The 25,279-nt window shown below is 45.7% G+C and overlaps 2 protein-coding genes across 3 annotated transcripts in view; both read right to left on the minus strand.

Moving 5' to 3' along the window:
* Positions 1 to 207: 207 nt before the first annotated feature.
* Positions 208 to 2,012, minus strand: LOC133356558 (uncharacterized). Its single transcript, XM_061574135.1, has 2 exons — positions 1,807 to 2,012; positions 208 to 1,395 (listed from the first exon to the last, which is right to left on the minus strand). The coding sequence occupies exon 2, from the start codon at positions 975 to 977 to the stop codon at positions 255 to 257; it is 723 nt and encodes a 240-aa protein (XP_061430119.1). The 5' UTR covers positions 978 to 1,395; positions 1,807 to 2,012; the 3' UTR covers positions 208 to 254.
* Positions 2,013 to 12,956: 10,944 nt separating this feature from the next.
* The window catches only part of LOC133356430 (E3 ubiquitin-protein ligase PDZRN3-like), a 78,087-nt gene continuing 65,764 nt past the window's right edge, over positions 12,957 to 25,279 (minus strand). The window contains exons 7-9 of one of the 2 annotated variants that reach the window (XM_061573957.1): positions 22,014 to 22,130; positions 20,350 to 21,559; positions 12,957 to 16,096 (exon numbers count right to left, since the gene is read on the minus strand). In XM_061573957.1, coding sequence (XP_061429941.1) covers positions 15,663 to 16,096; positions 20,350 to 21,559; positions 22,014 to 22,130 — 1,761 coding nt within the window. In that variant the 3' untranslated portion in view covers positions 12,957 to 15,662. Of the gene's footprint in view, positions 16,097 to 20,349; positions 21,563 to 22,013; positions 22,131 to 25,279 lie in introns of both variants that reach the window. The other variant, XM_061573956.1, reaches the window with a different exon arrangement.

The following is a 25,279-nucleotide window of genomic DNA, read 5'->3' on the forward strand; positions in this document are numbered from 1 at the left end:
GTTCTCGTTATGCTGTCCTTGTTAGCGGCGTTCAAAGTCCAGTATATCCTGGTGGAAGCGCTCACCTTGCTCCTCCGAGTAGGCTCCCATGTTCTCCTTCAATTAGTCAAGATGAGCATCAAGGATATGGACTTTGAGGGACATCGATACAGCCCATTGTGACGTTGTTCTTCACCAGAGTCTCAACCAGCTCCACATAGTTTTCGAACCTTGTGATTGCCCAGGAAGCCACGAACCACTGCAACAACGCTGTTTCAAGCCGCTTTCTCCTTACGAGTGAGCTTCTTGGGGAATTCATTGCACTCCAGGATCTTCTTTATCTGTGGCCCGATGAAGACACCGGCTTTGACCTTTGCCTCAGACAGCTTAGGGCAGAAGTCTTGAATGTACTTGCAGGCTGCCGACTCCTTATGTACAGCTCTGACAAATTGTTTCATGAGACCCAATTTTATGCACAGTGGTGGCATCAGCACCGTCCGGGGGTCCACCAGTGGCTCCCACTTGACGTTGTTCCTCCCCATAGAGAACTCGGTCCACTGTGGCCAGTCCCGCCTGTGGTAGTGCGCCTTGGTGTCCCTGCTGTCCCAAAGACAAAGAAAGCAGAGAAACTTAGTAAAACCGCCTTGGAGACCCATCAGGAATGCCACCATTTTGAAGTCTCCGATGACCTCCCAGCTGTTCTCATCATACTTCAAAGCATCCAGCAAGGTCTTGATGCTGCTGTAATCCTCTTTGAGGTGCACCGAGTGAGCCAGGGGAAGAGATGGGTACTTGTTACCATTATGGAGCAGCACGGCTTTGAGGCTCCTGGATGAGTTGTCAATGAAGAGGCGCCACTCATTCTGGTTATAGGCGATTCCGATTGCCTCCAACAGACTGGTCACATTGTGGCAGACGCATAGCCCATCTTGACAGGGTGAAGAAGCTGCAAAAAGGTTGGTGACGCTTCGTCTGATCTGCGACTTGCACACTTTCATCCAACAAGTTCCACTGCTTGAGCCTAGACGTCAAAAGCTCGGCATTGGACTTGGTGAGACCAAGATCTCGGATCAAGTCGTTGAGGTCTTTTTGGTTGGGGTAGTATGGGTTTCTTTCCTCAGTTCCACCTCTGAAATTGTCATCTGGATCTACAACGTCTTCCTCGCTCTCTGACTTGCTGCTCTCTTCTAAAGACGCTGCTCTCTCTCTCTCTCTGGAGAAGTGGATACGGGGAGCTCATGGCAATGTGGCAACGGGGCGATGGATGAAGGAAGGTGATAACAGGTTCATTCTTGCCAGTCCGATGTTTGGAAGGGTCCACCATGCAGAAGTAGCAGTTGCTTTAGTGGTCAGTGGGTTCCCGCCAAATTATTGGGATAGTTAACTTCATGACTCTTTTTTTCCCTTTGTACCATCCTACAGAAATACATTTATTTCACGCATGACTAATGTGTAAGAGATTCTCACAATCTAGATTTGAAGTTTTCGTGACTGCAGGGAACCATACTCTTTTGTTCTTTCGGTAAAGTCACGTAGGTATAAAATAAAATAAATTAAATCACGACGTTTCGGGCGCAACACAAGCGTCTGTCATCACTCCAGCAATTGTTTCTTGCTGTGGTTGTCCCACCTGATTTTATTTTATACCTACGTGACTTTACCGAAAGAACCAAAGAGTATAGATTCTCACAACATTTTTCATACGTGGTATATTTTTTCAATAACAGTGAAAATTGTAAAACATTTTAAAATTAAAAACTTTTACAATTAAAAAAATCTTAACAAATTTCATCAAGTAAAATTCCAAGCAACAATTATCCATCTTACCTTCCAGGGTTTGCTCGCAGGTGAAATGAAGTGCCCAGGGTTTGTCTTGATCCCCGATAGGCATGCCCAAATATGCCTTGTAGGCCTCACACATCTTAGCAGATGCTTCTACAGAGTACTTTTTCGCTCTTGTCTTGATACATTCGCCACAGACATAGCAAAATGCGTCTGCCGGATTCTTACAGCCTCTTGATGCCATCTCGGAAAAATGCAGATGTGTATCCACTTAGGCAGCTGGAACTAAACTGAGTATTTATACTACTATTCATATTACTGAAAAGTTCTAGAATGTTTTAGAAGTTACTCCAAGCTTACTCAGCACTGAATCTATCTGGAATGTTCTGGAAAACAGGTAAATTAAAAAAATGTCATTGTCTTGGTCACAAAAGCAACGTTTGTGGGGAATAATAGCCATTATCTGTACTTTGGAGGCATAAGCAATTAGGAAATAACACTTACTACCCAGAACAAAACATGTTTTGTTGCACAGTATTATTATACGAATGCATGAATTTGCATAGGTTAGAGATGAGTTTAGGGTGAAAGCATATCGGATTTTCAGGTTTTTAAGGAGATTTTTTACACATTTTATTACTTGTATTTCTGATCGATTTCATTGTGTTATATATTTGTTTGTCTTTGGCCTCACAAAAGTGATGTCACTCAATGCCACGTGGCACAATTTTTGGTGTGAAAACAGAAGAAGTGGAAGTAGTATTTTGTGACGTAACTTCCCTTCTAGGAAACAATCCGAAACATGGATTTTAATTTTTTTTTTACAAATCATCCAAGATTTCGTATCGAGGCCTGAATTAACATTTTTCCAGCACATCCATCGTTGAAGAAAAACATGGGAATATCGAGGTGCAATTAAATATAATTGTTCTCAGTTCTGTGCTTTATTTTGTCAGCATATTATGAGCAATACCAGGCTTGGATCACACAGTGTGCGTTCTACATAATATTAAGAGCGAGCGCTGCTTTGAGTGATAGAATAGCAATCGCTGACATGCCTATTAAGGTGAAGCATTACGAAGTGAGTGGCTCACCGCTCCGTAGAATCACTTTTGACACTGCTGACACCAGCAAGAGCAAATTGCATCGGGAGAAAGTTTACCCTCATAATGCATTCTGTTTGATTGTTTGTTGAAAAGGAATAATGAGTAAAGGAGAGATGCTGCTGCTGCTGTTGTTGTGGAATGGTTTCACACACTGGACTTGCAATCCAGAGGTCGACGGGTTCGATTCTATCTAGCAGCAGTTGAAACAACTGGGTCAGTTTTTGTGTGTGTCTGTGTGTAATCTCAATCGCCAGTGGCGTAGTAGCTACGTCATTGTCAGTTGGGTGGGTGTTAAACTTATATAGGACTATCATTTTTTATGTTAAAAATGGACGGATAATACACTGTAACATGATAACAAATGCATCTTAATAGCTTCAACAAGTCATGGAGTCTCTCACTTGTTCGTCATAATTGTCAAAACTTTTATGGAATCTTGTTCAAGTGGTCTCCAGAGCCAGGAGGCACATTTCTTGTGGTATTGTTGCAAATTCTCCGAAGTGTTCACATTTTTTTGAAGCACCCTTTATATCTGGCAGCTCTCCTTGCCTAATCACGTCATTAAGCATTTTCATATTTAACAATAAATTGAAACCGCGTTTTAAATACGTGCTTTGTTCTTTTTACGCTGTTGTTGAAAATATATCTCATTGTGGTTTGCAAGGGGGCCCCAACTCGCAGCTTTGGCCACCAGCGGGGGGGGGGGGGGGGGGCAAGGCACCCCCCACTGCCTGCCCCCCATGCCAGTGACCTCGTGACGCGACGGCTCCACCGCCTTTGCCCTCCCAGCAGTGTCGGTGTGTTCGCCGCAGTCGATCTGCAGGTCGCGAACGGTGGGGTCGAGAATGTGGGTACAACCACCTCTTGCAACTCACGCGGAGCAGCATTGAAGAGTTACGGCCCAAACATCATCTAGAGGAGGGGGTGGTGATTTTAAGAGCGTTAATTCTAGATTTGAAGCTTTCGTGACTGCAAGGATTCATATTCTTAGGTTTTTTCGGTAAAGTAACGTAGGTAAAACATTATAATTAATACAAATAAAATAAAATACAAAATCACGACGTTTCGGAGGCAACACAAGCTTCCGTCTTCAGGAGGAACCGTCACAGCCACGACAGCTGTATCAAGTACATGAGAGATTGCAGGAGCTACCACTCCGTTTATATAATGGTTGGAGAGGGGGGGGAAAGGGCCAAGTAAAGCACACTTTTTATTCATATGGTAAGGTGAGGCTTAAGAGGGTGAGCCTTTGTTATGAAGAGGTACGGTTTGTGACTCAACCTGTGACAAGGAGACAACCATTAAACATGGTAAACCTGTAATAGTCTGTCAAATAAGATTGGCCAACTAAGTGTAGTTATTTTATTTTATTTTTATTAATTTTAATGTTTTACCTACGTGACTTTACCGAAAAAAACCTACGAATAATTTAAGAGCGTTGCCTCTTGGAGGCCCTTCCAACAGCAGTGGCATGAGCAAGCAGTTTCAGGGCTGCACCTTTACCTTTTCACAAGTGAACTAACAGCGAGGTGTTTCCAATGGCATTAAATTAGGGCTGTTAAGACTGTGTTGCATGCGCTTTATGCAAATCTATTGAAAACGGTGCCAGTAAATAAATGAATTGGTAAGCGTGCTGCTTGAAATGCGTGGCGTGTTGCCGCACATTGAAGTCCGTGTTAAACAAATTTACTTGACATTTTAAGAAGTGCAAGCATCGCAATGCAAACATCTTTAAACCATCGATTGAAGTATATAAATATTTGAGGGAGGGGGGGGGGGATCTGTTTGTGTCTACATTTGTCACGGGCAATTAGGCCCTGAGATTTAAGATCACAGGGAGTGAAATGCACATGCAATCCACGTTGTAGTGCATTACGTCTGTCACTAATTGCATCAGTCACCCAGCCCTTTCCCAATTAAGACTATTTCAAACAATGCCACGTATATATGTGTGTGCGCAAACGCTTTTGCCAATGCACTTCTGAGTGAGTGACTCCCCCTTTGCTGTGGAGGTTATTTGACCATACTCCACCACGCTCGTCGATGCGGGATTAAAAGCACGTACCTCGGTAAATGGCATCATTCAAAAAAAATGTACAATGTATATGAGCGGGACACTTCACCACAACGGACAGTGGGCAAATGGTAAATAAACGTCAAGGGGTGAAAACCAGGAAATGGAACGGTGCAAGACGGAACGTTCGCAAAGGAGATGGAGCGTTGAAATCAGTTGGTGTCCAGGTTCTGGGTGAATTATAGCAAGATGGTGGGATTTTACAGCAGCTTGCAGATGCCTGCATCCAGCAGTGGATTGACCATGACTGCTGCTGCTTCTGCTGACGACGATGATATACGAATCAACAGAAATATCTAAAGCAAGTACAAATCTTGATTTGAAGCTTTCGTGACTGCAGGAATCCATATTCTTTGGTTTTTCGGTAAAGTCACGTAGGTATAAAATCAAATGAATAAATCACGACGTTTCTGTCTCAGCAGCAGACCATGCTTTCCCACCTGATGATGGACGCTTGTGTTGCGCCCGAAACGTCGTGATTAATTTAATTTAATTTTATACGCAAGTACAAATGTTCGACGAAATGTCAGTAAGGCACTGAACTTTAACACCAGAATAACAAATGAGCTCGTGTGCGCGTATGCTTGGACGAATTCTGCGCCTCAGGATTGTGAGAGGTGGCGGCAGATTTGGGGAGGCCTTCATCCAGAAGTGGATTGACCATGGCTGCTACTGCTGATGATGAGCACAGGTGAGGTGTCAGGTGTGACCTTACCAAGACATCCCCTGCTCTGTGGGAGCAGCAGCAATGCAGTGTCCCCCAACGATTACCCCCCCGCCCCACCACTACCGCCAGTGGCTAACATGGAGTGGTTCCATGTTGGAGTTCCAAAGCGTGGTGCAGAGTGGCGGGCATCTCAGATGCAATCTAAGCCCGCTGCGTCGGCCAATACGAGCTGGCACCAGGGCCACCACCACAATTGATGGCACGTTTCTCCCCTCTCCTCCATCCCCCACAGACCCCCCCCCCCCCATCGTGACCCCCCCCCCCACTCCAGTTTGCCTTTGTCCCACAAGAATTGTAGCTGTACTCCCAAGTGTGTCCCTCCAATTTAAATAATCTCTGGACGGCAAAGCGAATGCCAGCAAACAAATGGAATCTCGCCCAGCTCTGCCTTTGATGAAGTGCCTTATTCCAGGAGAGGCGATGGAAGGTCACCGCGGGGAGTTTGTTATTCAGGGAGGGGGGAGGGGCAGGATGGCTCTTGGCACCTCAGAGGGGAATAGACATGGCAATTAACCCTTTCAACCAAAGCGAGGATCAGATGAGGTATCAGATAGAGGCAGCTTAGTTCTTCGCTCACTCTTGCTGCATTAAGTGCGTTGCGGTGGGCTGCCCGCCCTTCACCTCGAGGCTATTAGACGGGACTGTGAGGGACTGTGAAACGAATTGGAACTGTGAAGGACTGTGACACGAAGCGGCAGTGTGAGCAGGAGATGGAACACTTTCAAGAGCACGTGAACCAAGGAGATGGAGTGTTGAAATCAGTTCACGTGCAGGTGCTCCGTGGATTGTTACATGGCAGGGTCGTGGGAGGTAATGGCAGCCTAGAGAGGGCCTTCATCCAGCAGTGGATTAATCATTTATGATGATTTGACATTCAGGACTGTGTGTCACCCTTAAGAAGTTAGGCCTCTAGTCTAAACTATTTTTTATTTTACCATGTAAGGCCCACTGAGCTATATATTTATATTTCTCCTTTTCAAAAGCGACCTGGCCACAAATCATAGCTCAACGACGTGGCTCATCATGTGGACATGTATAGCAGCCAAATACTCTAAATGCATGTTTCTGAATGTGAAGGGAAAAACCAGAAGAACCAGGCAACTACGGGGAGAGAGAGAGAGAGAGACGCAAACTCTAAATATACAGCAGGCGTCAGTGTCGGACTCAAACCCACGACCTCCTGCATACCAGGCGAGGGAGTTAACATCTCGCCACCACGGCGCCTCTGTACATCGATACCTGTGTAGTGGCATAGCGCTGGCTGCTGGCGAAAAAGGGTAACTGCGGTGTACGGCAGTACCCACGTCAGCAGGCCACGATAGACACGAGAGGGAGACATCTGGGGGAAAGGTCACAGAGGAGGGCCCAACGGGAAGCCTCTGGAACCCGCTAGTAGATTCTAGAAAGAGGGCGTGGTTAGGGTGGAGAGGGGCGTGGTCAGGGTGGAGGGGGCGTGGTCAGGGCAGAAGGGGGCGTGGTCAGGGCGGAGTGAGGCCACGCTGAGAGTAAAAGAAGGGCCCCTGTGAGGGACCTCGGGGCTGTTGCTGGAAGTGGGATCTCGTCTTGCTGTTCAACATCGTCGTCGTTACCATCTCGTCGTCGCCATCGTCGCTGTCGTCTCGTCGCCATCGCCGCTGTCCGCTTCACTCGACATTGCGCTGCTACATAGTTATTCGTTTTTTCGGTAAAGTCACGTAGGTAAAAAAATGAAATTAAAATTAATAAAAATAAAATAATAAAAATCACGACGTTTCGGAAGCAACACAAGTCTCCGTCATCAGGTGGGACCGTCACAGCCAGATTTGCTGTATTTCATTTTTTTACCTACGTGACTTTACCGAAAAAACTAAGAGTATGATTCCTGGCAGTCACGAAAGCTTCAAATCTAGAATTGCTAGCTAGTTGTTGGCCGTCTCCGTTCAGCGCCGTTAGTGTTAGACGGTCAGCGTTGTGTTTAGGCGAGCAACAGTAATTGTGTGTACACACGTAGTATGTGTTATCTCTATAGTGCTCGTTAAATAAAAGAAGGGCCTCCAAGTCTTACCGTCTCCGAGTTAGTCACTACACCTGATAAAGAAACATAATCTTAGGGGTTTTTTCTTTTTTTTTCGGTAAAGTCACGTAGGTAAAAAATTAAAATTAATAAAAGTAAAATAAAAATAAAATAAAAATCACGACGTTTCGGAGGCAACACAAGCTTCCGTCTTCAGGTGGAAGCTTGTGTTGCCTCCGAAACGTCGTGATTTTTATTTTATTTTTATTTTACTTTTATTAATTTAAATGTTTTACCTACGTGACTTTACCGAAAAAAAACCCTAAGAATATGAATCCTTGCAGTCACGAAAGCTTCAAATCTAGAAAGAAACATCATGTACACGGCCGGTTGAAGACCTCGCCACGCTGTGTCAGTCACCGGGTCTGTTTTCACCACAATCGCCCGTGTGGCTTGCTGAAGAGGGACAGTTCAGATATTGCTCGCCACTGATGTCGGGGAATCGAACTCGGGGTTCGTAAGAACAGCGGCGGCTCAACCGTCGCCTCTCCCGCTTCATCCCCTGCCGCGTCCGTGCCGTGAGCCAAATGTCAAATTATAAAATTGACTGCGGTTAAAAAATAAAGGACCAGTGTGTGTCCCTTATAAGATATGGCGGTGGTGCTGTCACCTGGTTAAACAAAGGGCATGGCATTGATTTGATATGGGCAGCAGGTGTGAGAACAAAAAAAGATAGTACCCCCCCCCCCCCCCCCGCTAATAGGTGAGTGCCTTGAATTCCATTGCAGAATGTCACCCGGACGAGAAGAGAAGACACGGTCACCCCGAAAAGCTTTCAATTCTGTTAGGTCACAATTTACACTGTGTATTACAATGCAGAAAATTGGAAATTTGATTTATGTAGCCAGAGAACAAACACTGTGCAGTGGAAACTTAATTTTAGTCCGCATTGCAGCTCGCCGATGCTTTCCATCCAACGGTGGCTTTTGTTCAAACTCAATAATGTATACTGATAGCACGGATCAGCAAATTCTACCATTATCCCAATAACCTTTACACGTCCATCAATCACTTTCCTTGGAATGTGTTTTTTATGTTTTCCTCGTTCACCATTCTAAGCATGGCTCGTGAAAGCAGCTATAGGCACAATGAGGTCACATTTGGCCGTAAATGAATCACCCTTGCCACTGATATCGCCTCTGTGGTTGGACGCGGACAGAATGAGAAATTTCTCCCTCCCTGCGTTTTGAATTAAAAATAAAATCCCCGGTGTATAAATATTTGCGGAATTCTTCGCTCTGTTCCGTTCATGATCAAACAACTGTAGCAGGGGCAGAGTTTGAAATAGCGAGGCTTAAACGTTTGCAAACGAAATGCCGTTACCTGGCAGCCAGCTGATGTCGTGTTGAGTTGAACTCACATCGTAGCTAAGGGAGGCCTTCTGTATGCGTTCTGACAGCAGCGTGCATTCAATGGAACAAAGATTCCACAGCAATCGACTCGTGTGCGTCTGTCTCTTCGCCGAGTATTCACTGCTGACCGTATAATGCCCATCATTGCCGAGAAAGGCGCAGTGAAATCTGCGGACTTTCTAAATAAAAAAAGAGCGCAATGACAAGGAAGCTCGGCCAACAATCTTGGATGTTTTCGAATGGTTTCGTATTCATCTTAAACATTTCCCAGTAAACTTAGTTTCGTACTGTATTCGCACTTCGGATAACTTCGGAATGAGTAGTTTCAGGATGGGAGCGATGTGAATGCTACAATATGACATTTCAAGTAAATAAATGAACGTGACTGGCTCACATTAATTTTGCATATATATATTTCCATGCCTCCAATGCATCGTTACACTTGTTATTCGAACAGCGCACACACAGCTGTGTTTTATAATTAACAGTCTGCGCACTTCAGTTATTTAATCTAAATTTTAGCATCTGATGGGAAATTATACGGCGAGGGTGTCCTCCGGTGTCCTTGTTGTTTTACACAAAAAGGCGATAAATAATCTTCACTGAGCGTGCCAAATAAATATTAATCTGAACAGAGCTTCGGCGCATTGTGTGCGTTGCGGACGCACGCCGCTGCGTGGTGAGCCGAGTGGAAATCTTTCATATATTATTTTACGTGAATATCATGTTTTAAGCTTTACACAAATTGTAAATGTAATCCCTGAATATCATATGCTGCGGCGTAGCATTCACAATTAGCGTAACTCACCAGTAATGTTCAATTAATATTCAAGTCATCGCGGCCAATTGTGGGCGACTTTAATTACGCTTCCCAATATTTTCCGCGCACGGAATGTAAATTAAGCGGTATTCGATAGGCTGGAGGGCAAGTGAGTTTAATTTCCATTGTATAAAGTCAACGCACTGACTCATCATCATCATCACTACCACCGCCACCGTAACCTAAAACGTACACACGATTCTGATTAATTGTCCCATTTTAAATGAGCGTCACATAAAATTCCTTACGTAGCAAGAATTTTTGCATTGAAAGTGATACTCGTAAATGTGTTTGGCCACAGTAAGTCGAGTAAAACTTTGCTATTTGGAAGGATAACAAAGCAAGAGATATACTGGTAGGAACCTCCTGGTTCCACCAGCCCACAGGGGATTATTGTGTCCGTCCGTCGTGCATCAAAAAATGGGTGGAGTGGGGTTGGGTGGAGAGGGGAGGGTGGGGAGGGGCTGAGTGGGGAGGGAGGGGCTGGGTTGGGAGGGGAGGGTGGGGAGGGGCTGGGTGGGGAGGGTGGGGCTGGGTGGGAGGGGTGGGGCTGGGTGGGGAGGGGCTGGTCACCCCGTGGTGCCCTTATAAAACTCAACGTTTAACCTACTCACGCCGGCTTGTGCCCGCCCTCACAGTCGGGCATATTTGCGGAATATACCACGCTGCTGTTGACCCTGGCCATTGACCGAGCAACCCAACGTTCCTACCAGCTCCCTTCACAGGAATGTGTTACCCAGATGGAGAGCATCTACCGGTTACAAGTCTCTTTTTGAAGGGAGACCTGTATAAGAGGATCCTGAGTCTCCGATTCGGCAGGAGAAATTAAAATGCCAACCGAATATTTATCTGTTTTGGAACATAAATTCATTGAGCTGCTCAGTTGGACTTTTTTCGCACCGCTGGTAAGCAACTGTGCTAACCGACAGATGAGTCTCAGTCTAGTAAATTTCAATTTTACGGATATAAATACCACCTTTAAAACACACATTTTTCTCGGAGCAGCTGTGCCATCCATTGATAATTATAGACAAAAATTAAACTCAACACATTCATCAATAACACTGCCTTAAGAGGAAACAGATATATTACAGCTAGGCGTTTTGAGCAATGGCCCTTCTTAATAGCATGCAAATACAGAAGCCAGAGAGAGTTGTCTTCAGAATTGTAAGTCCAAGAGGAGGCTGGGTGGATCAGAGATCAGAGCACGCATTGAGCACTGCTGAGTTCCTGGGTTTAAATACCGGGTTTCAGCCAGTCCAACGAATAATCTAGATTCTTACGTGTCAGTACGTATGTTAAACTAACGTGAAGTGAGTTAATTGTAATAATGGGGTTTTCCCCCTTTTTTCTGGCAACAAAACTGAAACCTTTCACACGGAATCATGTGTGCATTAACCACAACACTTGTGGTCAAGATGCAAACAAAAACACACTCTGATAATATACGCATTGTCCTTGAAACTGATTGATCCACACCAGAGGCGGATTTCTTTTGAGCCTCGTCTCAATTGGTGCTAGACCAGAGGACGCCAAAAGGCGTACAGCTCCAAGACAATGCACTATCGAAGTAATGAGGGCTCGGGGTGAGCATCTACATCATTAGACCTCCTTTGCCAGTACCAAAATATAATTTAAAAAAGGGGAAAAACCCTATTATTATATTTTGGTACTGGCAAAGGAGGTCTAATGATGAGTTCATTGTCTCAACCTGGTCACCGATAGCTACACGACAATCAAAATGACGTGACATTTTCTTTTCACCGTCATTTGGCAAAATTCCTGTTCTGACAAAAAAAGGACATCACTTTGACTGTCATGCGACAGACATATCTCTCTAACCAGGGTGTGGGGAAGAACAGCACCCCTTGGGCGTATGGTTAAGACACGTCACATGAAAAGATCTCAGCAGTACTTCTGTGATATCACCTTCCACAAGCCATTCCCTAACATGTGGTTGTACTCTTCTGCAAGAGCTTCAAATGGGTACTTTGTCTTGTAACATCATGCTCATAGCAAAAAATTGGAATGCCATTGTGGAAAAGCCAAAAAAGTAGAAAAGATAAAAATAATTATAGGTAAAGAGGACTATGGACTAAAGTAATTCAATATTTGCTTGCAGCAACTGTTAAACGTTATTATCACTGCACCTATCTAAAATTAATTCATATAAGCCCACATGCGTCTATTACCTGACGACAAGGGTAATATTAAAATAAATTACATGTAAAAAAAAGACCTTTCTATGTACGTCATTATAAGTGGCACACAGCCGTTAACACCTTTGCTAGAGAGCATTGAGTAGGGAATGTGTTTCTCATTTTGTATGATTCCCAAAAACACAACATTCGGGACTAGATACAATGCTTTGGGGTGATCCCCAAAGTGTTTATGTTTGGGAATGACGACACGACGCGGTGTCAATTCCATGACGTTACCATCCGCGCTTTTCCGCCAAAAAAGTGCGACACCAACAGGACGACACGTTAACATGTCCCATCGTGTTTGCCTTCAATTAGACAATTATGAACACGTTTGATGGAGCGTTTTGTTAACTATTAAGATGAATTGCTTCATATTTAACAGTATGGAAATTCATGACATTTTAATAATGAAAGTTATTAAAATGTCACACGTTTAATTCCAATCCCACGCCCCCCAGACATTGTCCAAATACTAAAGTAATCTGATATTGGGCCTAAAAATTCCCCCCAAAAATCTGGCATCAGAAAAATATGAAGTCGACGGTGATCCCAAGCATGCAACAAACCTCGCAATGTTATCCACTAACAATACTTATGGGTGCGCACAGCTGCTGATGGAACAGGCATTGCTTTCTTTGTTATGCCCTGTAACATTAAACCACTTTGACTGAGATTTCGAGATTCATAAAAAAAAAGAGTTGCTGGCAATTCGATGGAGATAAACTTTCGAAGCATCTCCCACGAAGTCATTTTCTGGTGGAGACTCAATGAGGATGTGTGTTCGTTCATTGTACCTGAAATTCACGGATGGGTGGAAAAACTGAAAAAAAAACATATAACAGACACACAATGACAAAGATTTGAACATTTCTAACTGGATTTATTAACGTATTGTTCACATATGTGCTGGTTACAGCTTACCACCGCGTATGATCATAGCACTGCAATTGTACACCTGAGATGGTAAAGTCTGGTGAATGAGAGATGTTACAAAGCTAGCCATTCACAGAAACATGAAGACCAGTAAACGGCATGCTTTAATGCTTATCCAAACCCTCAGTAGTACGTACATGGGCAGACAATTTCACTGATTTATCCTATTTTCTTTTCATATATCGTATCTATACATAACCGTACCTGTCAGCCACAGTTTCCTGTATGCAACATTAATATCGCCCCCCCCCCCCTTTGAGACATGAATAAAAATGCAAAAAAGTGCCTGCCCATGCTCATGGCTACAGTCAGTGGCAACGTGTCAGACGGTTTGACAGTTTTATTAATTGTCCGTTGCATCTTTTCCGAGTAGGGCTTTCATTTTGTGCAAGCTATTCTTGACCACAGCTCTTCAATTTTTTCCAGCCGCAAAACAAACACTGTTTTTTTATTGAAAAGATGCTAATTACCATTCGTGACAATGCCGCATTCACCTCCGATTACCAGTAAGCACTATGGGAGAAAAAAGTCCACAATGCGCCGTTTTCATGCCGTCCGCGAATTTCATTCATCCTCCTGTTGCGTTGACCTTGGTTGAACGAAATGAGCATCTGATTAACAAAAAAAAAACATCCACCACAGATTACTGACGCGTAACAGCAAAAATGATTAGCAACAAATGCGTCACTTCTTTTTTGTCATATCGCACAAATAATTTATTCGTTTTAATGTATTCCTAAAAAGCACGACTGACTATTACGACTGTGTTATAATGTTATCTTACATGGCACACGTGCCAAAAGCAGTTAAACTCTGTGACGTGATGAATGTACAAAGATAATCCTCTACGGACTGAATAAGATCAATCCCGCCACGCTACAAAGCATGCAAATTAGAAGTGAACAAGTGAATTCAAATAAATTAATTAAATAAGTGAGTGCTAAATTGCTTTGCAAATTTCAAATTGCTTTGCAACTGGAGCACTATTCTACTTAGGTGCTACTTAGGTGCTAAAGTTAACTGGTTGACGCTGATCACACCTGCTACTTTAATGAAGATCTGTATAACACAGATTCTGCTGCAATATTACTCTGGAATATGTGTAAATCCCATCGCTATGTAAATTCTGCGGTTGCCTGCATGCAATTCTCAAGAGCTCGCTGGCGAACCATTGCCGTGTGATATATACAGGATTGTGTTTTATTAACTGCGATAGAAAATGGTACAGTATTGAAATTTCCATTCGCACAATGGCAAAAATGTGCTTATTTCAGTGTGATTGGTAACTCCAATGCTTGTAGATCAGTAGAATCCACTGCGAACCATATATTTATTTAATGGCATGGGCCAGAGGGCACAAACCAAACGTCACACACTAATTATGTATCAGTGAAGTACTTTGTATTCTTGTTGAGGATTTCATACTGATATACGGTAACATGAATACATACTGTGGGATATAATACAACATTGTCTAGATCGGTATCAGAATCTATGAGTGAGGGCTCTAGTTTTACATATCTAATACAAAATAGGTCACCCAGCGATTTCTTCTTGGTCGATTTAGCGTTATTAAATCCTGCGATTTGACCTGAGAGGAGAGCGAGTAGGAACACTGGAAGAGACTTGAGATTTGACAATTGCAATAAAGCATGTGTAATCATCTGTATTGAAAAAAAAGTACTTTTGTTCAGAATGAACGATGGCTGCGATAACACTAATGTTTAAACGTACAGTGTGTTTAGACCTCGTTTAGTATTTCAAGATTGCTGAAATAAGCTGGCACTGTTTTTTGTTTTGTTCTATTTTAGCAAACACCGCATTAATTTTGCACGTAATTTTTCTTTCCCTTTTCTGTATTTTTTTTTTTACTAAAATAATGTCTACCCAAAAACACTTTCGTAAACCGTACACAAGGAGCAAGTTTTCTTTGCAAACATTACGTCCGCTAGACTTATTTTTCGTCTTTTTCTTCTTTTTATTGTTACCAGGTAAGGCCCAAGTGAGCTACGTAGCTCTTTGTCAGAAGAAACTTGGTCACGTGGGCATTGATAGCCGTCAAATACTCTGAACGCTTGATGTTGATTGGCAATGCGGAGGGAAAAACCGGAGGACCCGGAGAAAAATCCACACGACCACGTGGAGAACATGCAAACTCCAAATATTCAGCAGGTGTAAGGGTCAGGATCGAACCCGCCACCTCCTTCATACCAGGCAAGGTAGTTAACATCTCGCCAGCGCGGTGCCCCATTTACCTTCAGTTGTTGTGAGCGTGAGCAGGTTTTCACACAAGTGAGTGTTCCGCAAAAGGAACTGCCAAGAGTAGTCATCGACGATACGTAGAGTACAAACCGAATAATATACAGTACATGAATGCCAAAAAAACATCAATTTATTACAAATACACGTCAGTTAAAACTGCTTTCCATCTCGTATCGTTTTTCAACAGTGACAAAAAGTCAGGGCAGCGGGTTACAGATGCCATGGCACCACCTGGAATTGGCAAGTGTCATTAAACCCTCCGACAACACCAAAGGTCATAAGGACGGCTCTTGCACCTAAGCCGACATCCACACTGCGCGACAAGCCTCGGGTGGGATGCGGGGGTGACCCATCTCCCGACAGTCAACGTTCACACCGTCGTGACGGACAGCAAGTGGTTGTAGATCCGCGTGCCGTCTGGGGAGCGGCTGCCGTGGGCCAGAAGTTCCTGAATCGTCATCCAATTGTCGAAGATCTTCTTGCCACGCTTCTTCATCATCTTGCGGTGGCTGAGCTCCAGGATGCTCACCTCCTTGCGGCTCTCGGCGCCGGACGCGGAGGCCGACGCGGAGCCGGCGGCCGAACCCCCGGAGCCGGTGATGGAGCCGCCCTCGTGCGGGTTCTCGTTGAGGCACTCGAGGCGACAGCGCATCATGAACTCGCGGCGCCGACGCTGCTCGCGCGCCCGGTTCAGGTGCTGCTTGCGCTGCTCCTTGGACCAGTAGCGGCCCATCTTCATCTCGCTGAGAGCGTCGTCGTCCGTCGTCATGCCGCTGCGCTCCTCCTTGATCTTCATCGCTCGCTCTGTTGGGAGGTGCGGGGGACGGGGTCAAACGCAGCGACGGATGAAAGGATGGGCAAGATTGGATTAAAAAGTAAATACTTTATTCAAACTTTTTTTTCTTCTTCTTGGTTCTTTCGGTAAAGTCACGTAGAAGGGAAATAATAAAAGAATAAAAATAAAACATAATAAAATAATTCTCACGACGTTTCGGCCACAACGCAAGCAGCCGTCCTCAGGTGAAAACCAGGTCCGTCGAGGCGTCGTGAGAATAAGAGTCTGAATGAACACCACCACGCTTGGCAGCGTATATTTAAGCTGGGTTGGAGGGGGAATTATTTTACTGTTTTATTGTTTTATTATTTTATTATTTCCCTTCTATGTGACTTTACCGAAAGAACCAAGAAGATGAATCCCTGCAGTCACGAAAGCTTTAAATCGAAACTTTATTCACAGTTATGCCCGGGCTGTCTACCGATGTCTGTATGTATGCACGTTGAAGTTGTGCTGGTTACAGCTTACCGCCGCGTATGATCACGGCACTGCAATTGTACACCCGAGATGGTAAAGTCTGGTGAATGAGAGATGTTACAAAGCCTGCCATTCACAGAAACACGAAGACCAGTAAACTGCATGCTTTAATGCTTATCCAAACCCTCAGTAGTACGTACATGGGCAGACAATTTCACTGAATTATCCTATTTTATTTTCATATATTGTATGTAAACATAACCGTACCTGTCAGCCACAGTTTCCCGTATTCAACATTAATATGAATCAAAATACAAAAAAAGTGCCTTCCATTGCTCATGGCTGCAGTTAGTTCATCGTGCTAATCGGAGGTGTGGCCATCATGACGTCAGCCAGCACAGAAGAGGATGCCAAACACCCCCTACAGGGACTCTTTTGAGGCCCTTTCCCCAGCAGTGGCATGAAACGAAATGCAGGACTGCTGCTCTGCCTTTACCTGTGTACTTCTGTGAAACTAACGGACATTTGCGACAAATACTGGAATAGCTCATTGAATTCCTCCAGTATACCTACTATAATCACCCAGGAATGTCCTGAACGCTCGTGACGTCACTCCACGTCGACCAGCCCCACTTCATGAATATTAATGAGCAGGTGACGTCCTACAAATGGACACGGACACCCCCCCACCCCTCCTCATTAATAATCATGAGCGGGTGACGTCACTCCACATTGACCAGCCCCCCTTCATTAATAATCATGAGCAGGTGACGTCCTCCAAATGGACACCCCCCCTCCATTATTATGACCTACTATAATGAGCCAAGAATGTCTGTGTGCATCGCTCGTGACGTCACTCCACGTCGACCAGCCCCCCTCATTAATAATCATGAACAGGTGACGTCACTCCACATCGAACAGCCCCCCTCATTAATAATCATTATAAGGTGACGTCCTCCAAATGGACACCCCCCCCCCATTCATAATAATTAGCGGCTGACGTCACTCCACATGGGGGGGGGGCGAGGCGCCTCCTTCCCCCTCCTCGGCGTCCACTCACAACCCTCACTACAAAGGCAGAACCCTCACGTCACGTGATCTCCGTAACGCTGTTGAGACATCGAAGTAAAAAGGACGTCATGATGAACAAGGGATTATAACCTTAAAATTAAATACGTCCGTGTCACCGCGGCCTTACAAATTGCACACACATTGATGCAATGAATATCACGTCGCAGTTTGCTTTTCGCTTGCAAGTTTCAGATTTACTGCAATACACCCGTCCTTGGACAGGCAAAAGGCTCATAAATACATATTCTGTTTCTACGCCTGGATAATTCTGCTGTGGTGCAATGGTAACCGCACTGCACTTGCAATCCAGAGGTCACCGGTTCAGTTTGTTCTGCTGGTGCGGCAGTTGAAACAATCAACACGTTCATCTTCTTGGTTATTTCGGTAAAGTCACGTAGAAGGGAAGTAATAACATAATAATAAAACATAATAAAATAAAATAATTCTCACGACGTTTCGGCTACAACGCAAGCAGCCGTCTTCAGGTGAAGAATGAGACACTGCCAAGCTAGGAGCTTATATATAAGCTGGGTTGGAGGTGGAAAAAAAAATCAACACGTTTTTTGTTTAACCCCCTCCCACCAACCTCATCATCTCTGTCCACCCATCAGTATATAAGTGTTCACCGTGCCTAGTCGATCGGTAGGCCATGTGTGGTGGAGTAAGAGTGGTCACTCCCACCCCTTCCAAGACAAAGACCCTTGATCCCTTGTCTTACTCGGGCTCCTATTGGGGACATTTCCTCCAACAGTTGCACGAGCGAGTAATTGCGAGGCTGCACTTTTACCTGTTTGTACCCAGCCGGGTGGCGCTCTGGGGGCAGAGAGAGCGCTTGGTGCAATTGGAAGGTCATCTGAAAAGCGACCCGTGCAACTTTAGGTCAGTAAAAGAAGCACCACTTTGTGGGGGGAATTAAACACCGGCCCCATGCTATGAGAACGTGGAATTTCCACGGCTGGGTTCAGAGCCACCAGTGGAAAATGAGCACTGCCCGGAGCACAAATCAAAAAAAGTTTTCGCCGGAATAAGTTTTGGGGTCGGTATAAAATTTCCGAATCTCCCCGTGCAACTTATTAGGCTGCCCTTAGTTTTTTTTTTCTATTTCTACAGTCTCAGTTCACTTCTGAGTATATGCACAATTGACCGAGTGCATTCAATAGACTCAATGTACTTACTGGACTTTTTTCGGACGACCCTTTGACAGTCTCGCTGACAAGGTTAAACAGCTGGTGGAGACCTTTTCTTTGAAACAGGGCACGCTTACTCTATACCGTATTGATTGTATTAGCGGTGGAGGGGGGGGGGGGTGACATGGGAACGAGAATGCTCCTGTCATACCATCCCCATGCTTTAGTAATCACCCAATATAAATGCAGCACACAAAGCTTAAGTATGGCCATATAGGTCCAATTGGTGTGCTCCGTCAAACTGTTAAAGTGGGAGAAACAACATTTTTTTAAACCTCTCTTCTGCCCTCTTTTTCTTTCTCCCTCTTCCTCCCTTTCCCTTCACATTGTTCACGCATTGCTGTTGCTTCCTAGATCGCGACGAGGAACTGTAGGTTCTTCTGCAGGGCCACAAGTCGTCATCGCGTTCCCCCCCCCCCCCCCCCCCCCGGTTCTTGTGGCACGTTGTCGCCGCTGAGGTGGCAGAAGAGCCACACAGATGCAGCGAACGGTGGCGACGTCCAAAAGTACGCACCGGAAACGGAGCAGGTGCCTCCGAGTAGTGCGGTTGGCTATGTACGGTGCAAAAGAAGTTCAATATACATCATCACGATGTGTGGACAGGTGCCCACTACACATTCCGTCATTCGTTTACATTTTCCTCTGTCTTGTGCCAACATTCTCAAGTAGTGCCACATCTCCCTGGCACCAGTCTCTATGGTCGTCATCGAGCCACTCTCTCTCTCTCTCTTTCCTGTCCCTTCCACTTTTCCGATAAAAAAGAACACTTAAAATTGTCCTCTCGCTGTCCACCCTACACACAGTGCCCGTTTCCTTCTCATCTCACTGCCTCTATCAACATACAACATACATATAGTGTTTTTTTTGCTTTTATTATTTTTATTTTTTAAGTTATTTTTATGATTTTTTATTGTTATTGTTATTTTTTTCTATTAAATTTTATTATTTATATTTTCTATCTACGTGATTTTACCGAAAGAACCAATAATATGCACACCAATACCAATACCCGTCATTCGCCATTAAGCTACGGTGACATCACCACGGCGCCTGTGCCAGGCCAGGTGCACTTTAAGGCCACCTGAAGTGTCGAAGGCACGCTGACAGGAGGAGCTCTCGAGACAGACCCAAGTGCCATGGGTTGGCTGACTGAGATGACCGGTAGATGCACCACCTGTGCATCCCTACTGTGCCAACTAGATATACATACAGGACAAAGATCCCCTGTATAGCCTTAACAGACTGTAGGGGCAAGTGCTGTTAGCGAGCACCTATGAAGGCCGGAACGGTACACGAGGGGGTGGGTGGCCAGCACCACGCCCGACCGCCTTTGTCTCCCTAGCGGCGATGTTTACACACCGCACCAGGTACTCATTTGAGGCTGAGTCGACCTAGGGGAGGCCCAGATAATCGTCACAGGTATTTGCCGTGTGCGGGAATCTAACCCGGGTCGCCAGGTTCGTAGTGCAGCGCGCTAACCACTACACTACATAGTACACATATACACACACGCACGCAACAAAGCAATTGAACCTCCGCCACGTTACCTTTCAGGAGTCTGTCTCGCACGGGCCTCTTGGTGATGTAGCGCGAGCCGTCGCTGCGCACCTTCACCTTCCACTCGCCCCTGGGTTCGGCCTGCGAGAAGTCCTGCTGGCTGGAGAAGGACGCCTCGTTGCACACACTCAGGAGGCTCATCTGGCTGTGGCCGTAGTCGGACGACCCCTGCTGCACCAGGTGCACGTAGCTTTGGTAGTGCTGCGACTGCGACGGCGCGTTGGCCCGGCGGTACGGAGACAGCTGCAGCTGGGCCTGCTGCCGGCCCAGCTTCTGGTACAGCTGCTTGGCGCTGCCGCCACCGCAGCTGCCGGAGGCTCCGGCGCTCGCCGCGGCCTGAGCCGGCGCGACGTCGCCGCTCTCCGGCAGCTTTCTGGACGGCGTCGAAACCTTCCCCTTGGCAGGGCTCGCCTCCCGGCTGCCGGGCTGCGAGGAGCACACGCTGGTGGACGCGCGGCTGGCTCCGCTGTCCGACCGCTGGCTGTCCGTGCTCTCGATGGAGCGGTTCAGCGAGCGGATGGCCGTGAGCTTGAGTGACTGGGGGCTACTGCGGCAGCTCTCCGCCGTGTTGTAAGCGCTCGACGTGTCCTTGTCGGACTTCTCGGGCGCGTCCGTGACGTCCAGGCACCTGCTCCGCTTGCGGCCGTACGTGCGGAAGTTGCCGCCGTCCTGCAGCCGCCACAGGTCGCCGTAGTTGCGGGGGTGCGTGCCGGCGCTGTTGCCGTGGGCCTGCATGATGTTGCGGCATTCGATCTCAATGTTCCTGAGCTCCTCGTTGAGCAGCTCGATTTCCGTGTCGCCCGGGATCTTCGCGTCCACCTTGCCCACGCCGAGCGTGGACGTGGCGCTGTAGTACAGGCTGAGCCTCTTGGCACTCGTCATTTGGCACTTAAAATCCAGGAGTTCAGGCATTTCAGGAATGTTTAAATCTGAGCGCCCTGTTCTATCGCCCGTCCTGTTCCCGCACAACGCGTCGCCGGTGCCCTTTTTATCCCCGACTTGACTGGTGACTTTGGAACTGTCCGTCAGCACCGCGAAGTTTTGGTTGTCGTCGTCGGCAGGGATCTCTTGCTCGGGTTCGGAACTCTCGTTTTCGTCGTTGTCGTTCCGCGTGCTCTCGTCCGTCCGGCCGACGCCGCTGTCCTTCTCCTGCCCGTTGTGGGCGCTGTCCGTGGTCCCGTCGTCCTCCGGGGTTCTCATCTGCTGCTCGCGTGAGACACGCGCGCGCGCAACACACTTCATGAGGTCGCATTCATTATACACAACGTGCTTGCCACAAATGAACCACGACATCTTGCTGCTCTTGTTAAGGAACATAAACCCATCACGTGAACTGCGGTCATCCTCGCAGCAGCTTTTGGCTGACCATCGAACAAAGACGGCCACCACGTAGCGCGCTTACAGATGCGCTTCTGCGGCCGTCTGGAACGCTCTTCCTTCCGATATTGGGAAGCCACTGGAGCTATGCACTTTTAAATCATCTAGATTGAAAACAAATTATTCAAAACTGCTTTTTGCGTTTAGTTTGTTTTTCTTCCCGCACACCTCTGATTAGCGCGTTTGGCTACTACGGTGCCGAAAGAGTTCAACGTACATACAAACAAGCAAGCAGAACGGCTGCTCGAAACACGCTCTATGTACGGCGTGCGCTGACCTGCTGAGGGACGCTGGCGTTGACCTCAAAGTCCTGGTTGTCCTGCTCTTCCAGAACGTCCATGCTTATGTCCTCCAGATACTCGCTGCGTTCGTCCTCCATCCATCCCTCGTCCAGCTGCAAGCGGATAGAAGACAAGGCCGTCTGTCAGCAAGGCTGCTAAGAGAGTTAAAGGTCAGCTCTGTGCACGGTGCGAACGTGCACAAACTGCCTTGTTCAAGGGTAGTTTAACACAGTCTACCATGGTGGACATAGGAGTGGGAAGTCAGCTGTTGATATTCTCATTATCATGTCGTTGTCAATCTACTGCTGCATGAAGGTCTCCCAATACGGCTCCCACCTGTCACGGATGCTGGAATTTCATAATTCGCCCGACACCTACACACGCTGGCTTCCCACGAAAATAAGCACACGTAACCCTTTTCCCATTCCGTTGGCTTAGTGTACGTCATCGGAATGACTAAAATAAAATAAAGTCAAGTCGGAAGACATATTGAGGCTCCCGCAAGGCCATGCGGGAGGGCATGCGGCACAGTTTGGCGCCAGCTATCATAGAATGCGGTCGTGTCACTACAGTTCCCTATAGTGAGTATTATGTCTTTAAGAACAATGGCGTTACGCCTTTCTTATTAAAATGTACGCGAGCCGCTCGCACGTTCCGAAATTCAGTGGTGGATGGGACCCACCCTGACATTTCAGACATCTCGGAACAGGAAGGCGTAAAATTCTAGATAATACATAAACTTATTAGATAATTCTTAATTTTACCAAACTTTTCTCTAACCTCAAAGTGAGACAAAAGAACAATTTATTTCTCAAAATATAAGCATAGTAAAAATGTATCTTTATAGTTTTTCATATCAATTTGAAATATCATTGGTCATACCTATGCAACATCAAAAACCAAAGCTCCCTGGTGGCTTCCAGTCAAAATCAGTCAACACTTGTTCCTGTGTGATGACAATTGCTCAGATAAGTCCTGAAAACGACTGACTGACTGACTCACAGATGGACACATCAGGTTTTCTATCCATATATAAATGGGAAAGTAATGTCTAACAAAAGCTACATCGTCTGTGACACCGGATGTGGCGTGACGTTTTGTGGCCAATAACGGCAGATTGTGTTATAGCTATTTGACACGAGTGGCTTATCAAATAATGCACTCTTGTTATAAATATTTTGACATGGCTAAAGTTTTGCCACCTCGGATGGCTCCAATTTCTGCTGTAGCCGATGGACTAACACCTGATACTGGTTGCGATCGTGCAGTGCAGCGGAAAATTGTTCGTGTCTTGTGTGCCGACTGCCCGCAATTGATTTTCCCTCTGCATTAGGCCCCACGCGTACTTTGCGAAGAAAAGTTGCCAGAAATGCAATATACAATTAAGGAGGCTAATCAGGCTTTGGTTAATTTTGTGCTTTCATGATTCCACCTATCTGTTAATCTCCAAACTATTTTGAAGGCATCTGCTGTGCTGTGCAGTTTTCCTTGACATCAAGGTGGCAAAAGTTGGAAAAATTGTTCCTATTTATTTCAATTATCTGGTCGTGAATCCATTACTCTGCAACAGCTCGCATTGCGTTATCATCTTAGTGGTGGCGCATGACTTCTGCTCTGTTGGTGCAAACCCAGTCATGGAACATCACTCTGCTAATGGTTGCAAAGCAAAGATGCTGAAGAAAAATTCACCAGTCACCGGAGGAAAGAAAAACATCCTATACATTTAAATATTGTGCGTCATTTGCTTTCTTTCGTCTTTTAATCGGAAAATATGGTCTTTTTGAAGTTTGACAAATACCATAATATCCGAGTGACTCTTTCCATATTCTTTGGGTCTTTCAGGGGCCCCGTTTCCTGATGACGAACGCTTGTGTCGCGATCGGAAACGTCGTAGTTTTTTTTGTTATTTTCTTTGAACCTATCTACTTGACTTTACCAAAAGACCCAAAGAATATGAAGTGCCTGCAGTCACGAAAGCGTTGAGTCAAGATTTGACTCTTTCCAGGAAATAAAGTTCTCGATTGCATAGTTTTCTTCCTTCCTTTCATCACTTGCGTCTATTGAGTATGTGTTGCTGAGCCAAGGGCATTTTCACTTAATTCTTAGAATTCTAAAAAGGTTTTAGCTCCCGAGGGAGCTGGTGATGGGGCCTTCCATTTCCCGTCTCGGTGGGAGTGGGTGGGGGGGGTCCTTCAATTCTCCACTACACCCCTGCACTGCCGATTTGAGGTTGGCTTCTCCCATTCACGCATTCACATTGTAATAGAGTCTAACAAACACAATGTGCGGAGAAGGCCATGACCTCGCGGTGACTTAACCTAAGCACTGGTTGCTTCCGGTTGCAAAGTCTGTGAATTTCATTGGGGCGTTCCGTGTCATTTTCCCCTGAGCACGGTGTGGCTTTGAGCCCTCATCCTCTTAACGGATCTACTAATCCGCTAATACCTACATTCTAAGTCGCTCACTGCCCTGCCAAGGCGCAGTTCCTCCACGCGTGCATTAATGTTGCGCTGGAGGCATTGATAAGGCATTATAATTCATCACCTTTTGACACTCTATTGGCTATGGTCTAGGACTACTGGTTGGATAACAATACAGTACACAATTGGAAGTGAATTATAGGCCTCCGTGTGAATGTAATGGGTGTATTTTATGAACATATTGTAGGATTTAGTTGTTTCACCCGTCGTCAGCTGTGCATATTTGCAGTGCGTACACGTAAAACATTTAGGAATTACACGCCATCGTGATGGATTGTGGGTAATATATACATTTCACTGAAAAGGCAAGACCCTGTCTACGAGAATAAAATAACAATTTTGTCACCTTATGAGTCTCTGAACCAATATTTTTATTACGGGAACATTTATATAAACATACACTCTAGACCGTTCACAACTTTCTGAGTCTCATCAGCACGGTTCGGTCTGTTAAGTAAATGTTCCTGGATTGTCTTCTAGTTAAGGACATAGCCGTCCGGTCCAATTTTTTGCAAAACATATTTTAATGTCTTGCAAATAACTTTGCCGAGAGCGTTATCCCTTGGCCTGACTCACCTGCGGATAGGCATTTTATTACTTTGTGCAATCCCAGGAAAGCGGTCGCATCCCTGTCAAAGGTTTTATCGTTACTATGTTTGTTTTAGGCGAGGTTTTGTCAGAGCTTGAATAACTCCATATATTTCCGCCGAGTCGTATGCCCTTTCATAACCTGCAAAGCCTGGGCATGATGACATTTCGTATTTATTTGCAGAACACTATTA

Source organism: Lethenteron reissneri, chromosome 54, assembly GCF_015708825.2.
Source record: "Lethenteron reissneri isolate LAM-NWPU_2019-01 chromosome 54, ASM1570882v1, whole genome shotgun sequence".
NCBI lineage: Eukaryota > Metazoa > Chordata > Hyperoartia > Petromyzontiformes > Petromyzontidae > Lethenteron > Lethenteron reissneri.